The sequence below is a fragment of the Theobroma umbraticum genome, unplaced genomic scaffold (genome assembly GCF_002168275.2).
Source record: "Theobroma umbraticum cultivar Fairchild unplaced genomic scaffold, ASM216827v3 scaffold_34.0, whole genome shotgun sequence".
NCBI lineage: Eukaryota > Viridiplantae > Streptophyta > Magnoliopsida > Malvales > Malvaceae > Theobroma > Theobroma umbraticum.
The window spans coordinates 161748-175201 of NW_018397275.1; the positions used below are offsets into that span (position 1 = coordinate 161748).

The window sequence follows — 13454 nt, forward strand, 5'->3', positions numbered from 1 at the left end:
TAAATCTAAACTATATTTCAAAAGTCCAAGAAGAAGCTTTTCATTTTTTTTTAAAAAAAAGCACATCAGCGAGAATTTTTATTTTTTATCAAAAATATCATTATTTATTAAATATAATCCAAACAATACTTTTTTTTTATAGTAATTTTAATTCAAATTAAAATTTATATAAATTATTTTACTAACAACTTATACATATAAATTTATCAAACAATTTTAGGTTAATTCTAAAAACTATTACTTTCAGTAAAAACATCATAATAACTTTTAAACTAACAAAAAACCCAAACCAAACATGCGAACAAAAGTTACAACCACACCCACAAGCAAAAGAAAAATTGAACTTGAGTCCAAATTTTTCATACGGCACCATGGGGAAACAGTGACGCTGTGACCTGCCCATGACATCTACACACATACGCTTTGGTTGTTTCCATGGATAGTAACTCTGGACATCACACTTCACACCAATACAAAAAGATTACGCCATGAAGATGCCACCATATTTCAATTATGACAACACAAACCATAAACCAACTGAGGGGTTGGCTATCTGTTATGTTCAGAAATTACACCCTCCGCTACTGTAAATACGGTTTGGCAGCAGAATTCACTGTTCCAAAATTTCGGATAATGACTTCTTGATGATTTGGAACAGTTCTTCCCTGCAAAAAACGAAAAGTTCAGACGTTGGTTGCTCCAGATTGAGTCAAAGTTCGAACAATCACCTATAGTGTTCTCTTCTTCGAAGTAGGAGAACAATATCTCATGTACAAGCGACATCTACAGGTTTCACCATCAACCAATCTCTGCAGTCAAAGAATTCTACTTACCGATCAGGTTTGAACAAGAGATATCGATATATAAACCACTGAAAAGCAAGAAAAAGAAACAAGTTAGTACTTAGAAGTTCAAACCTTGAAGAGCAAAGGTGAAACATAAAGATGTGCCAGTGAGATATTATCCAGCTGAAAGCTAACGAGGGACCAAAATATAAAGAAAATAAACAAGAGATTTCCAGTCTTCATAAACTAGCTAGTGCTCTTAGCAACAAGTCTTAACATAAATGTATCAGATTCCTTACCAATGAAAACAGTATTCCAATAACTTCTAGCACATTTGGGATAAGGGGCAATTTGTCAACAGCCTGTTCAGATCAATAAAAGGATGAAGGGATGCAGGATTGAAGCCATGACAAGTTCTCTTTAAGCTCAAAGCTATTAATATAAGAGAGATGGTATGATCTCAAAATAAGGAAAGGATAGATTAAAACTCGAAAACAATCATATTACCGAAACCAAATTTGCTGATGCCCACAGGGCCACTATAGCTGCAAATCCCAGTCCAATGAGACCTACCCTATCTTCATCAGATTTATCCCACTGTTTCAAACAAATTCAAGCAATGTAAGTTAAAAAAATGTTACGCCTATATGAGAACAGCTGTTTAAGGCAAAAGTCCGAGGACAAACACATAAACAACTGATAAAACTGGAGTAGAAAATCTTTTGACTTCCTGTTAGCTGAATCTACCAAGCATCTACTGATACCGCACTAAGCAACTCACGTTGCATGAAAATGTTGGACTTCTGAGATAACACCCATAATAGTCTAAACAAGTTAACCAATTTATCAAAAGATAAGGATTTACCCCTTAATTATCTTGATAAATTAAATTAAGTTACCATTACCAAGATAATTACATATCAAGATTATCCAGCAATTTAAAGTTACCAGATTATCTATTAAAAGGAGTTCTATAAATAGCCTTGAAATTTCAGCAAAATACAAAGTTAGCCAGAGCAATATAAAAAATTTAACTAAAAACTATACAAGGAATAAAGAAATGGCAAATGTAGAAGGAAAAACATAAAGAAAAGTTATAGTCTGATACAAAACTGACCCAAGCATACAAATTCTGCTATTTCTTGAGTAAAGTACGTTGTATTGCATCCCCACCCCCCCAATATGTTTTTGACCATAAAGGGAGTACAATGATGATAATGAAGATTTGTGTGTGTGTGTGTGTGTGTGTGAGAGAGAGAGAGAGAGAGAGAGAGAGAGAGAAAGCCAAGAGGAAGAAGAAGAAGAAGAAGACTTACAACATTTTGAACGGACTTGACAATACTAAGTGAAGTGGAAGACTCAGAGCTTTCCCCTGTAGCCTTTACAACAAAAGCACAGTTTTGTCTCCCTGCTAAAGGGAAATTATGAAACAAAGGGAAAGTGTAAATCACCCAAAACATGGAATATTGCAACTAATAGAACCTGATTACCAGAACATTTTGTAGTTTTGAATCTGAAAAAGGTTTCTTTCAACATGAAACAGAAAAACAAACTATATTCTGCCCGAAGAATAAGTCTTAAAGACATTTTTGCTAATTAGAAGTAATTGTTCTCTACCTACAACCGCAGCTGTCCTGAGACTAACACAGATGAATCCCATTAATGGCATGAATCAAGGATAGTCAATAAACATAATGCTAGATTCTGGAAGTCTGAATTTGGCTATCACACTGAGGACCATTAAGTACTGAGCATTTCCTCCTTGCCCTAAGCTAGGACTTTCCAATGCCGCCAATTAACAAATGAGTCTTTCATTTCCAAGTCATAACTTTAATCTAAAACTTCATCATTGATATTCCACCGGGAACCTTCTTTTACCAGACCGTCACACAAAAACATAAAAGACGCCACTGTTTTAGCTAAACTCCCACAGTGATTAGACACCCTTTTTTTCCAAAAGTTTTTACATCAATGCTCTAACTCCAAATCTAAGCTCGAGATTAGACATCCTTTACGAAATAAGTGTTCCTCAATTTTCGACTCAAATACCCCTAGCTTACCCGAAAGTAAGTCTAGTTTTTCAGTGTCGAAAGTTTCTTCCTTTTACATTTTGCTCTGTCGTTTCAGAAGCTGGAATCCACAAAAATCTATATGTAACTAAAGGCGCCATCACTTTGAAAAAAAATATATTTAAAACAACTAACATAAACTGTAAAGTTTACGACAAACTATCCAAGTAAACAAGTGCAGTAGTTGACCGTGCTATTTTACAGTAGACTAAAACATACTACAAAAAGGTTGTTACAAAATTGGTAAAGTCAAATTCATACCTCTTATAGAAGAAACTGGAGGTTTCCGAAGAGTCCTGAAAAGGGTTTTTCTCGCTTGCAAGAACAACGGCGGAGGCAAACTTGCTGTAATGGAAGCCATGAATACCTGCTAGAAAGAAAGCACCAAAAAGCGGAAAAAAAGAAGTGATTTGGCGAAGTGGGTAATTTGCTTTAAAGTCCAACAGGGATTAGATTTATCATAAAAAGAACGAAGATTCTGATCGGAAGAAGAGAATTGAGTTTATCATAAAAAGTGGGTAATTTTACCTTTGGACTTGGGAAGAGCCAAAATAGAAAGAGACGGAGACAGAGAAAGTGTGGCTTTTTTCCCCTTTTTCTGTGGTGAGGGAGCGCCGGAGTAATGTATTGGTTTGTGGATTTTAAAATTTAGTATTTAAATTTAGTATAAATGGCGTGATATAGACATATAGTATATGTGTACATATGATTTTTATGATTATTTTTAAATTTATAATTTTTTTGATATTCCAATTTAAATTAATCTTTTTTATCTCTTTAAAAATAAAAGTATATTGAATCTTAATTAATTTTTATATAATATATACATGTCATTTTCACAATTTATGTAATAACTAATCAAATCCAAATTCACTCTCATAAATTAATGTTTTCAAATAATGTTTTTTGAGAGACATTATGTTTTCAAATATAGTAGCAGTTGATTAAGTTTGTGGTTCATTAAATCGAATATGAACATTTATTTAGTAGTTATTTTTGTCACTTTTTTTTGCTTTTAGAAAAAAAAGTAAAAAAAAAACTATGTTTACTACAAAACCAAATAATAAATAATGAAAAATTTTATTTTTGTGTAAACACACACACAAACACATATATATATATATATATGAACAATATTATTCACATTTGTATTGACAGGTTTTATTTATTTACCCTTTTAATTAAGTACTATATGGGATTATATATATTTACTTCTTTTTTGTCTTTATTTTAAGCAAACTTTGGAAAGATATTTGGCTCAAAAAAAAAACTTTGAAAAGAAATAAATAATAAGAAATAGAAAATAACAAAAAGAGCAATGATAACAATTAAAGAAAGCCTAAAATTAAAGTTGCTTTGCTGCTCAATTGCTCAGGCTACAAAAGCTCTCAACTTCAAGTCTTTAACTCCATAGTAACAGGTGAAGCATAAAGCGAGTAGGGAAAAAGGATTTCCTCACATCCAAGGATGTCTCCATTGATAACGTGCAAAACAGATTCAGTAGCTAATTCATAACGCAATTCTAGCAATGAAATGTGTTAGCTTTTGTGCCCCAAAAGGGGATGCAAACTTGACTTTGACCTTTTGTTTGCTATGAATATTCCTTGAAACTTTATGGCAATGAAATTGTTCTTCTACTTGTGCTTATAGAAAGTTGAATTGATTGCCTTACCAGGACTTTACTCAAGCGGATGGAAATTGCAATCCAAGTCGGCTAGACTGTCAATCACGCATGGTTGTCCATTTGGCACAGCCCAAAACACTTCGTAATCAATCTTTAGCATTGCCTGTAACTGTAAGAATATGGCTGTATGTCCCAACTGCAATTTCTTTTTCATGGTTAACGCGTCTTTCTAGTCCTGCCAAAACTTTGGGAATCGTTCTTTGACTCCACCATTGCTGGGACCCTGCTCATTTCTTGCATTCAATGCCAAGTTGCTTCAGAAAAAAAGAGGTTATGGTTTTTCATATACGGCAATTAGCTACTTCAAAAGTGTGCTTAGGGAAACCTGAAAATGTTTTATCTCAAAAAAATAGAAAACGCAGAGGAAGCATGAGCTCTGTATGAGCCTCAATAAAATTACTTTCTTTCATGGTTTTACCAAGCCCCAATACTCATATTTTAAGCATAGCTTTGGCTTTTCTCTCTAACTCAGCCTACCTAAACTTCAGCTGATTATTTCATGTTTACAAGAAAATACTATGGCTGCCATGACATGCTTAGTTCAACTTATTCTATCCTTGGTTAATTTTCCTTTCTTCCTCCATGCAGTCGAAACTGATTATGCCTCTGCTGAACTACCAAACACCTGGAGAAACAATGATTTCATATCAAGGGGAAGTGTAGACTTTGTTGATGGTTCAACTATTAGATCTATACTTCTCAATACCAGCAACCCAGCAAATTTCCCAGCTTTCGGGTGTGGATTTTATGGTCGTAAAACCACTAATTCCTTCTATTTTGCTGTTTTTGCAGTCGAAGCAACAAGTGATTCTACAATTATTGAGTCAGGCTCTCCACAAATACTCTGGATAGCCAACAGAGACAATCCTGTCAAGGACAATGCCACGCTTGAGTTCACTGGAGATGGAAATTTGGTGCTAACTGATGCTGATGGTATGTTTATATGGTCCTCGAATACATCAGATCGTTCAGTTAATTATATGAACATAACAGGAAATGGGACTCTTATGCTTGTTGAATTCAACGGTCTGGAGCTTTTTAGCACCACCGTTTGGAGCTCTTTGGATTATCCTATAAATACATGGCTCCCAGGTCAAACAATAGAAGAAGGGCAAAGGCTGATCGCCAGTGTGTCTGCTTCAAATTGGACGCCGGGTCAGTTTTTCTTGTCTTTTGCAAACGACAATCTATACGCTTTTATTCAGTCCAGTCCCCCACAGGTGTACCTTCAAGTCTTTAATGAAGGTGCTGAATCTAAGCAATTTAGGACTGGAAGGCTTGAACTTGAATATACAAGACAGACAATTGCAGCACGTTTCACTTCTGAAACAGAAAAATTTCAGTTTCTGAGATTAGATACAGATGGACATTTGAGAGTCTACCAATGGGATCGAGCAAATGCGTCGGAAGTTGCTGACATCTTGACAGACAATCGCGGCATATGTGCATATCCAACTGTTTGTGGAAAGTATGGGATATGCTCAAACGGACAATGTAGTTGTCCTGTAGGAAATAATGGAGACACTAGCTATTTCCAGCAGTTGAATTCCAGTGCTGGATGCAGACAAGCCACCCCTCTGTCGTGCCAATCTACTCATCTTCACTCATTTATAGAACTTCCTAACGTTTCTTATTTTAGTTTTGTGGCAGCTATTTCCGATACAGACATTGAGAGTTGCAAACATGCTTGTTTAGAGAATTGTTCCTGCAAAGCAGCTTTCTTTCACTACAATTCTAATAACTTGAGTGGCAACTGCTCCTTACCATCTCAAATTTTTTCATTGATGAGTACTTCACCAGTGTTAGATCGTTACAACTCTACATCCTTCATAAAGGTGCAGAGATCAACATTGGTTCCAGCAAGCCCTGCATCACCAAGTCCAAGTCCACCATTGGCAAGAAAGAAATCAATTCGGATTGAATTAATCATAGGACCTCTAGTTGCAGCTTTAATATTCACATTTAACCTAATTGGGGCATCTGTTCACATCCTAAGGAAGCGGGGATCTATAGAGGAAGAAGGAAGAAGGAAAACTGAAGATGACTGGGAGAAGTCATTAAATCTTGCAACAAATTTGCCCACAAGATTCAATTATGAAGATCTGAGGTCTGCGACAGAAAATTTCAATAAAAGGATTGGGGGAGGAGGATTTGGATCAGTGTTTGAAGGGACTTTGGGTGATGGTACAAAAATTGCAGTAAAGCGCTTGGATCGCTTGGGTCAAGGTAGGAAAGAGTTTTTAGCGGAGGTGAAGACAATCGGCAGCATACACCATGTCAACTTGGTGAGATTAATAGGCTTCTGCATTGGAAATTCAAATAGGATTTTGGTTTATGAGCACATGAATAACGGGTCATTGGATAAGTGGATCTTCCACAAAAATCCAGCTACAACACTCAAATGGGAAATCAGGAAGAACATCATCCTTGATATTGCCAAAGGACTAGCATATCTGCATGAGGATTGTCGAATGAGAATAGCTCATTTAGATGTTAAGCCTGAAAACATTCTTCTAGATGGCAGCTTTAATGCCAAGTTATCAGATTTTGGTTTGGCAAGGCCAATTGACAGGAGCCAAAGCCATGTCATAACTCAAATGCGAGGAACGAGAGGATATCTGGCCCCTGAATGGTTAAGCAGAAGGATAACAGAAAAGGTTGATGTGTATAGCTTTGGTGTTGTCATATTGGAAATTGTTTGTGGAAGAAGAAATCTGGATTTCTCTCAGCCTGATGAAGATGACTATTTACTTTTGCCCGTACTGAAACAAAAGGCAGAACAGAATCAACTTTTCGACATGGCCGATAATTGTATTGAAGGCATACAACAAAATGCAGAAGAAGTTGTCAAGATGATAAGGATTGCCATTTGGTGCTTGCAAAGTGATTATAATAAAAGGCCTTCAATGTCCATGGTGTTGAAGGTTTTGGAAGGTCTACTGACCATGGAACCTATTTCTGATTATAGCTTTTTAACTTCAACGCTAGTGGAAGCTCCAGCTGAAGTGGTTATGGTACCTTCAAGTCCACAGCCAGCATCCATTCTATCTGGACCCAGGTGACGAAACAAGGGTAATTGAAGTTTCTAACCTACAATGCTCTTACCAGGAAAGAAATTCTGGACCTAGGCTTAATGCTGTTTTCCTTAGTGTTTTATTTTCCCTTTAATGAGTAAATTAGTTACTTTGCATTGTTCTGTATTCATCCAGTAATGGTTTGGCTGCCGGCAAACCAGCACACCAAAGCAAAATAAAAGAATTTGCTTGTAATCAACACAGGTAGCTGATAGAATCCTTAACGACTACTCCTCCCTCTTATGTTATGCAGTTATCAATTATAAATAATGAAATTTAAACTAATTTTAATTGATTGAAATGACTCCAAAAACAAAAATAATAATTTTAAAGAGACAATTACTATAATTAATATTTTGTTTAAATTGATTTAAAAAAATGGAAGGGCTTGGGTTGATAGATGAAAGCAGGCCAGGGATAAGAAAAGATGAAGAAATATGAGGCCCAACCTATTGTAGCCCAAAGAGATGGGAAAAGCAACACAAACTGTTCTTTAAAGTTGACACCCTCCACCCATCAAATCAAATTTCCCGCATTTTCTTCCCGTTTCTCAATTTTCTCGGCGTCCAAACACAGGACGTTAGAAAATAACTTCTCAACGCGTTTCCTAGTTCCCCCAGCATCTGGCATTGATCTCAGCTTCTCCCCAATGTTTCTCCTGCCTTTCTTCCCAGGTTTGACAGTTACCCTCTGTTGGGTTCCACAGAAAACATAGGAAAAGAAAAAAAATGTGAAGGAAAGAAAATGGAAGAAAACACTTGGATTTTGGCCATTTCTTGCACTAATTTTAATTTTTGATATACCTTTTAAATCTGTTGATTTCAGTTTTTATTATGAATTTCATATAATGATATGTAAATATAAAGCATTGGTATCTGAAATGTGCTATCTGGGTTTTTAGATTCTATTAAAAGGGAATTTCTTGAAGTAAATGCAACTCTATTGTAATCTCTGGAGTGATTACTTGCCTGAGATTTGATTTTATAGCTGTAAACAGGCATTTTTCTCTCTCTCTCTCTCTCCTTTTTTTGAGATTGACTGTCTAACATTTGTCATACAATTTGAGAAAAGTTTCTTTCCAACTTTTCCTTCTTAATTGTCAGAAAAGTAGGGAAATTATTGGTCATTGCTAAGAAAAATTGATATTATGCTTTTGATATAAGTCTGCTACTTTTGTGACTTCCATGAGGATTAATGGTGCATTCGGCAATATATAGTGGCTATTGCATCTTAAATTGGATAGGATTCTAGAAGGACTCAATGGAAAGCTTCAAGCTTTATAATTGAATACTAAATTATTTATTTGGATTTTTTTTTTGAATATCTCTTTTATTCAATTGTCTATATCCTATTTCGAGTAGTTGTAGCATATAGTTTCTTTATAACAAGAAACAGGAAAGGAAAGAAACGTCTTTAACCTATTCATTGCTTATATCTAGGGCTATAAATGATCCAAGCTTGAGTGAGCTCCATTTGCTCAAGCTTGGCTTGATCAAGGTTTTAGCTCAAGCTTAGATTTTTAAGCTAGAGTGTAGCTCATGCGCATAAAAGAGCTCGAGCTTGAGGAGCTTGATCTTGTTAGCTACCTTAGACAACTCGATAAATTTTTAATTTCATATCATTTTATGATAAATAATTATGACAAATCAAAATGAACATTCATATTGTCATTTCTATTCTAGATATAGAATAAATGTTGCATAATATAAAAATTATAGTTGATGTTTTCCAAGTAAACTAGTTCATTAGTGAGCCCCTAAACAAGCTACTGACTATCTTTATTCACAGGCTTAAATGAGCCAAGCATTCCTATGTTGAAGGTTGTCCCATTTATTAAACAAGGTTGAGAATCAAGCTCCAGAGTGTTTATTAGAAGTGATTAATGAGCTGAATCAGCTTTGATCAAATTGAGTTTGAGTAGTTTTTGAGTAGCTCTATTCACTTACAACCCTCCTTATATCTCTAGTCTTTGTTATTTTCTGCTGTGGATGCACAAATATATAACCTGACAAAATGGTTTCAAAATATCCCTGTATTACTATACATTTTCGTATTACAGATTGGTAAATGAAGGTATGCTATGCACCACAAAATTGATCAATGTATTATCTTCTTTATTGAAGTTTAGACAGCACAGTATTGTGTATGCCACCACGAAAAGTAAAGAAGATATTGGTTCTGTTGTATGATTGTCCCTTGATCTTTTTATGTACCCCGTCCCTATGCTGCAAAACAGTCAACAATGAAGATAATATTGTTGAAACTTGAAAGACACCTTGAAAACTAACTCATGCACTTTGTAGAATATAAATAAATAGGACTTGGTTATTTTTTCTAATACCTCTAGCCTTTCACTTCTTGATTATTTGTTTCAGACGTGGCAGTTAGGTGAGTCTCGATTGAATAAGTTCAGCAGCCCCTTCTAAAATTATCGGCTGACCTTGTAGGTGGTTGCTATGAAAATATGTATAGCTTTTCTGGTGTTAGGCCCCTCGACAGCAAAAAGAAATTGAAAAGTTTATCAAGGCAGAAATGAGTATCTTTTGCTTGTATTTGGAAGGAAACAATTCTTTGTACGTGAAATAGGCAGCATTTGGTGTCATTGAAAGAAACTTCACCTGTTTGTGGAGATTGTGTGGAAAGCTTGTTTGTAGAATAATGAGTTCCATTGATTTCACCACAAACTACAATTAGGAGCAAAATAGACCCAAATTACGCTTGCAATGTTACTTCATCGTGCTTGTGATGTCAGTGTTTTGTCAGTTTCTACTTCTTTATATTCTAGAATCCCCATATTATTGCCTTTATAGTTTAGCAAGCAAAATTTTGCCTTTATTTTGGTTCAAGTTAAAACTTTTGCTTTGCATGCTGAATATCACAAAGTGCTGAATGTAATCAGGAACAGGTCACATGGTCTTGTTCTGGTCATATGAGTATAATGCTTTTTGTACTGCAATATAATGGCAATAAGAATGATTTCTTATTAAATAATTGATATACCATGCTGAAATGCTGTTTCCCTATCATGAAACAGTATTTGAAGTCTTCATGATATTAAAAATTAGGGTAAAATACCCTTACCTTTTAAGTTTTGATCAAAATTACAAAAAAGTCCATTTGTTTCCGAAATGGACACTTCGCCTCAAGAGTGCAAACACCGTTAACAGAAATTGTGAAATGACAAAATTGCACTTTCTTTCTTTATTAATTTAAAAAATTATTATTATATTTTTTAAAAAAAAATTAAAAAAAAGAAGGCCAACTCCCCAAGAAAGGGGAGCATCGGCCGGTGCTCCCAAGGGAGGAGAGCACTATATCAGTGCTCCCTAGATGGGGAGCCTTTTTTTTTAATTAATAAAAAATAATAAAATTATATAATAGTAATTATAAAAATTAATCAAGGGTAAAATTATCCTTTTACCCTTGCTACGTCAGCAAGTTGACGGAAACACTAACGATTGACTAATGGTTGGATCTACGTGTCCAACAGAAAATTATTTTTTGGGGCGGAGTGTCTATTTTGAAAACTAATGGACTTTTGTATAATTTCAATCAAAACTTAGGGTGGTAAGGGTATTTAACCGTAAAAATTAACTTCTTGGCACATTTAAATAAGAACCATGGTAGTTATGCTTCTGCACGTTGCTCTGCTAGTTATACTTTTGCAGGCTATGTTTTACTTGTCTGCTCCTGTTTTTACAATGTGAAAAATAAAATTTAGGTAAATCTGAAGGTGTGGTCATTTTCTCTGTGCTCTGCAACTTAATTATTTCATTGTTTTTACTGAATGTTTGGTAATCCAGTGGAGATTGGGATCTATTTAACTCTGAAACTTTGTTGCTAGAGCTGAAAATTTGTGCACCATCATTTTGTCCAAGAATGTTTGCAAGTAAGAATTAATTCAAACCTATAGGTGAATAAACATTTAATGAGAGCATGCTGTGCTTTGTCTTACAAGCATCCATGCTGCTTAGTAAAATTTCATGATGAGCATGCTGTGCTTTGTTTCTGAGGGGTTTATCCTGTCTCACTGTTTTGTTTGTATGTTATATGTTTTATTTGATGTAGCCTAACAATTATGATATAGGCTTTTTGATGAGCAATTGACAATTATGTATGTCGATGTCATGGACTTTGATGCCTCCAGGAACTTCCAAACTACACTTACCGCATAAAATTAATATGCTTTGCTACTTTTGTCAGACAGAGTAGAAATATATTCCTGCATATCAACTATGGGCTGAAATTAATTTTGCACGAAATTTGCCACTGCTGGGCTGCATGTCACACGTGCCAGGCAAAAGTCAAACTGGTGCCCATACACAGCGAAAGCTGTGCCATTGGTTTTTGGTAGCATGAATGTCCAATCCTGTAAACTGTGAGTTCCTTCCTTACAGTTTTGCATGCCAACATTTGCATAGCTCTTGTCTTGGCAAGCACTGAAAGCACTTAAAATTCTAGTTTTGCATTTGCAGTTCTTGGTAACATTGTCCTCATCTTCTCTGCTGTGGACACTTAGCTCACAATTCACTCCTTTTGTTTTTGGCAGTTTTCCAGTGGGCTTTTCATGGATAAATTTAAGGCAATTTGCCGCCAATGAAACCAAAGTAAACCTGTATTTCTGATTGTTATAAAAAATATATACGTGTGAAAATTCATTTGCCATTGCTGATGGACTTGCCTCAAGTATGAATATCTAGACTATAGTGCATGAGGTGAGTTAGTTGTGGACTGGTAGTTCCTTTTCACTCTTTTTTTTGTGCCTTTAATTTGAACCGTCAACATGTAAGTCACGGCCATTGTTCAAACAAAATGCAGCCATCTGACGAGGATGATTGAGATTTGTAGTTGATGAATCTTATTCTGTTGTTAGGATTTTCTAAACAATGAGAAGTTTTCAGGTTTTGGCCTAACTTTAAGTTTAGACGGAATGCTAAGCTCTGGCTGCGCCTGATTTCATTGAACTTAGAAAAGTCCTAATATGAATATTTTTGTTTCACTGTTTCTCTTCTTTCATTTGGTAAACAAATATTGTTGTTGAAATCATAAAAAAATTCAAATATATTTGCTTGGATTACATGGACAAAGAGATCAAACTTGGAATAGTGACCATACTTTTTTCTGATGAATTGCATAATGAGACCTTAGTCCCATATGTATGACAGATTGGAAGATATGAAAATTTCTAATGAAAAATGATAATGAAATCCTTAATTGATTGCATTTCATGATGATTTAATCTATTTAATTGATATCAGCGTATAAATTGGAGGAGACGCCAGTTAAGCTGCCATTAGTTAGCTGCCAGGGATGAGCTTTAAGAGCAGGTGAAGGGATAGGTTTGAAATAGCTCATTTAATTAGTTGCAGTTTGTTTGTTATGTAAATGAATTGATATATCCCGGAGCCTTGTGCATAAATTTCAGTGTCTGTCACATTTTCTATCTCAACTAACTCCTACTGCATGCATGCTCCACAGATATAGTTAGTTCAATTACTAAGAAGGGACAAATGAGGTGGAGATTCCCTTTCCCCTAGGAAACTTATATGACCTCAATGGGCATTCATGAATGAATGACATAAACTTCAGGCATCAAAATTTCTTTTGTTTGAAACCCACTCCATGAAATTTTCTTAGCAATTATATTCCATAGTATTTATTAGTTCAAATTTACATGGCACTCTTTTGGTGGTAGGCTTTCACCTGATTTACAGAACCACCATTTCATCTACTCTTCAACAACTAACGGTCACTAGAAGTTTGATAGGCAGTTAGAAGCGTTTGTATAATACCATGATCTTACAAAAATCATGCTAGTTGTATTTAAACAGATCATTATGGC

The 13454-nt window shown here is 35.1% G+C and overlaps 2 protein-coding genes across 6 annotated transcripts; one reads left to right on the plus strand and one right to left on the minus strand.

Moving 5' to 3' along the window:
* Window positions 1-202: 202 nt before the first annotated feature.
* On the minus strand, window positions 203-3498 carry LOC110427422 (CURVATURE THYLAKOID protein). Of its 3 annotated transcripts, none has more exons than XM_021442942.1 (7): window positions 3383-3498; window positions 3116-3221; window positions 2102-2193; window positions 1293-1382; window positions 1085-1147; window positions 834-871; window positions 203-665 (listed from the first exon to the last, which is right to left on the minus strand). In XM_021442942.1, the coding sequence occupies exons 2-7, from the start codon at window positions 3213-3215 to the stop codon at window positions 611-613; spliced, it is 438 nt and encodes a 145-aa protein (XP_021298617.1). In that variant the 5' UTR covers window positions 3216-3221; window positions 3383-3498; the 3' UTR covers window positions 203-610. The 3 variants fall into 3 exon arrangements, 2 of the variants coding, with proteins under 2 accessions (XP_021298617.1, XP_021298616.1); XM_021442941.1 differs by having other exon boundaries at window positions 2102-2196; XR_002446267.1 differs by lacking the exon at window positions 3383-3498 and having other exon boundaries at window positions 729-871; window positions 2102-2196; window positions 3116-3376.
* A 1337-nt stretch (window positions 3499-4835) lies between these two features.
* Window positions 4836-12530, plus strand: LOC110427527 (G-type lectin S-receptor-like serine/threonine-protein kinase SD2-5). Of its 3 annotated transcripts, none has more exons than XR_002446283.2 (3): window positions 4836-7610; window positions 11816-11990; window positions 12162-12518. XR_002446283.2 is itself a non-coding variant. In XM_021443080.1 (2 exons), exon 1 carries the CDS (start codon window positions 5057-5059, stop codon window positions 7598-7600), a length of 2544 nt encoding a protein of 847 aa, XP_021298755.1. In that variant the 5' UTR covers window positions 4836-5056; the 3' UTR covers window positions 7601-7610; window positions 9988-10472. The 3 variants fall into 3 exon arrangements, 1 of the variants encoding a protein (XP_021298755.1); XR_002446284.1 differs by lacking the exon at window positions 4836-7610 and adding an exon at window positions 8166-8286 and having other exon boundaries at window positions 12162-12530; XM_021443080.1 differs by lacking the exons at window positions 11816-11990; window positions 12162-12518 and adding an exon at window positions 9988-10472.
* Window positions 12531-13454: the final 924 nt, after the last annotated feature.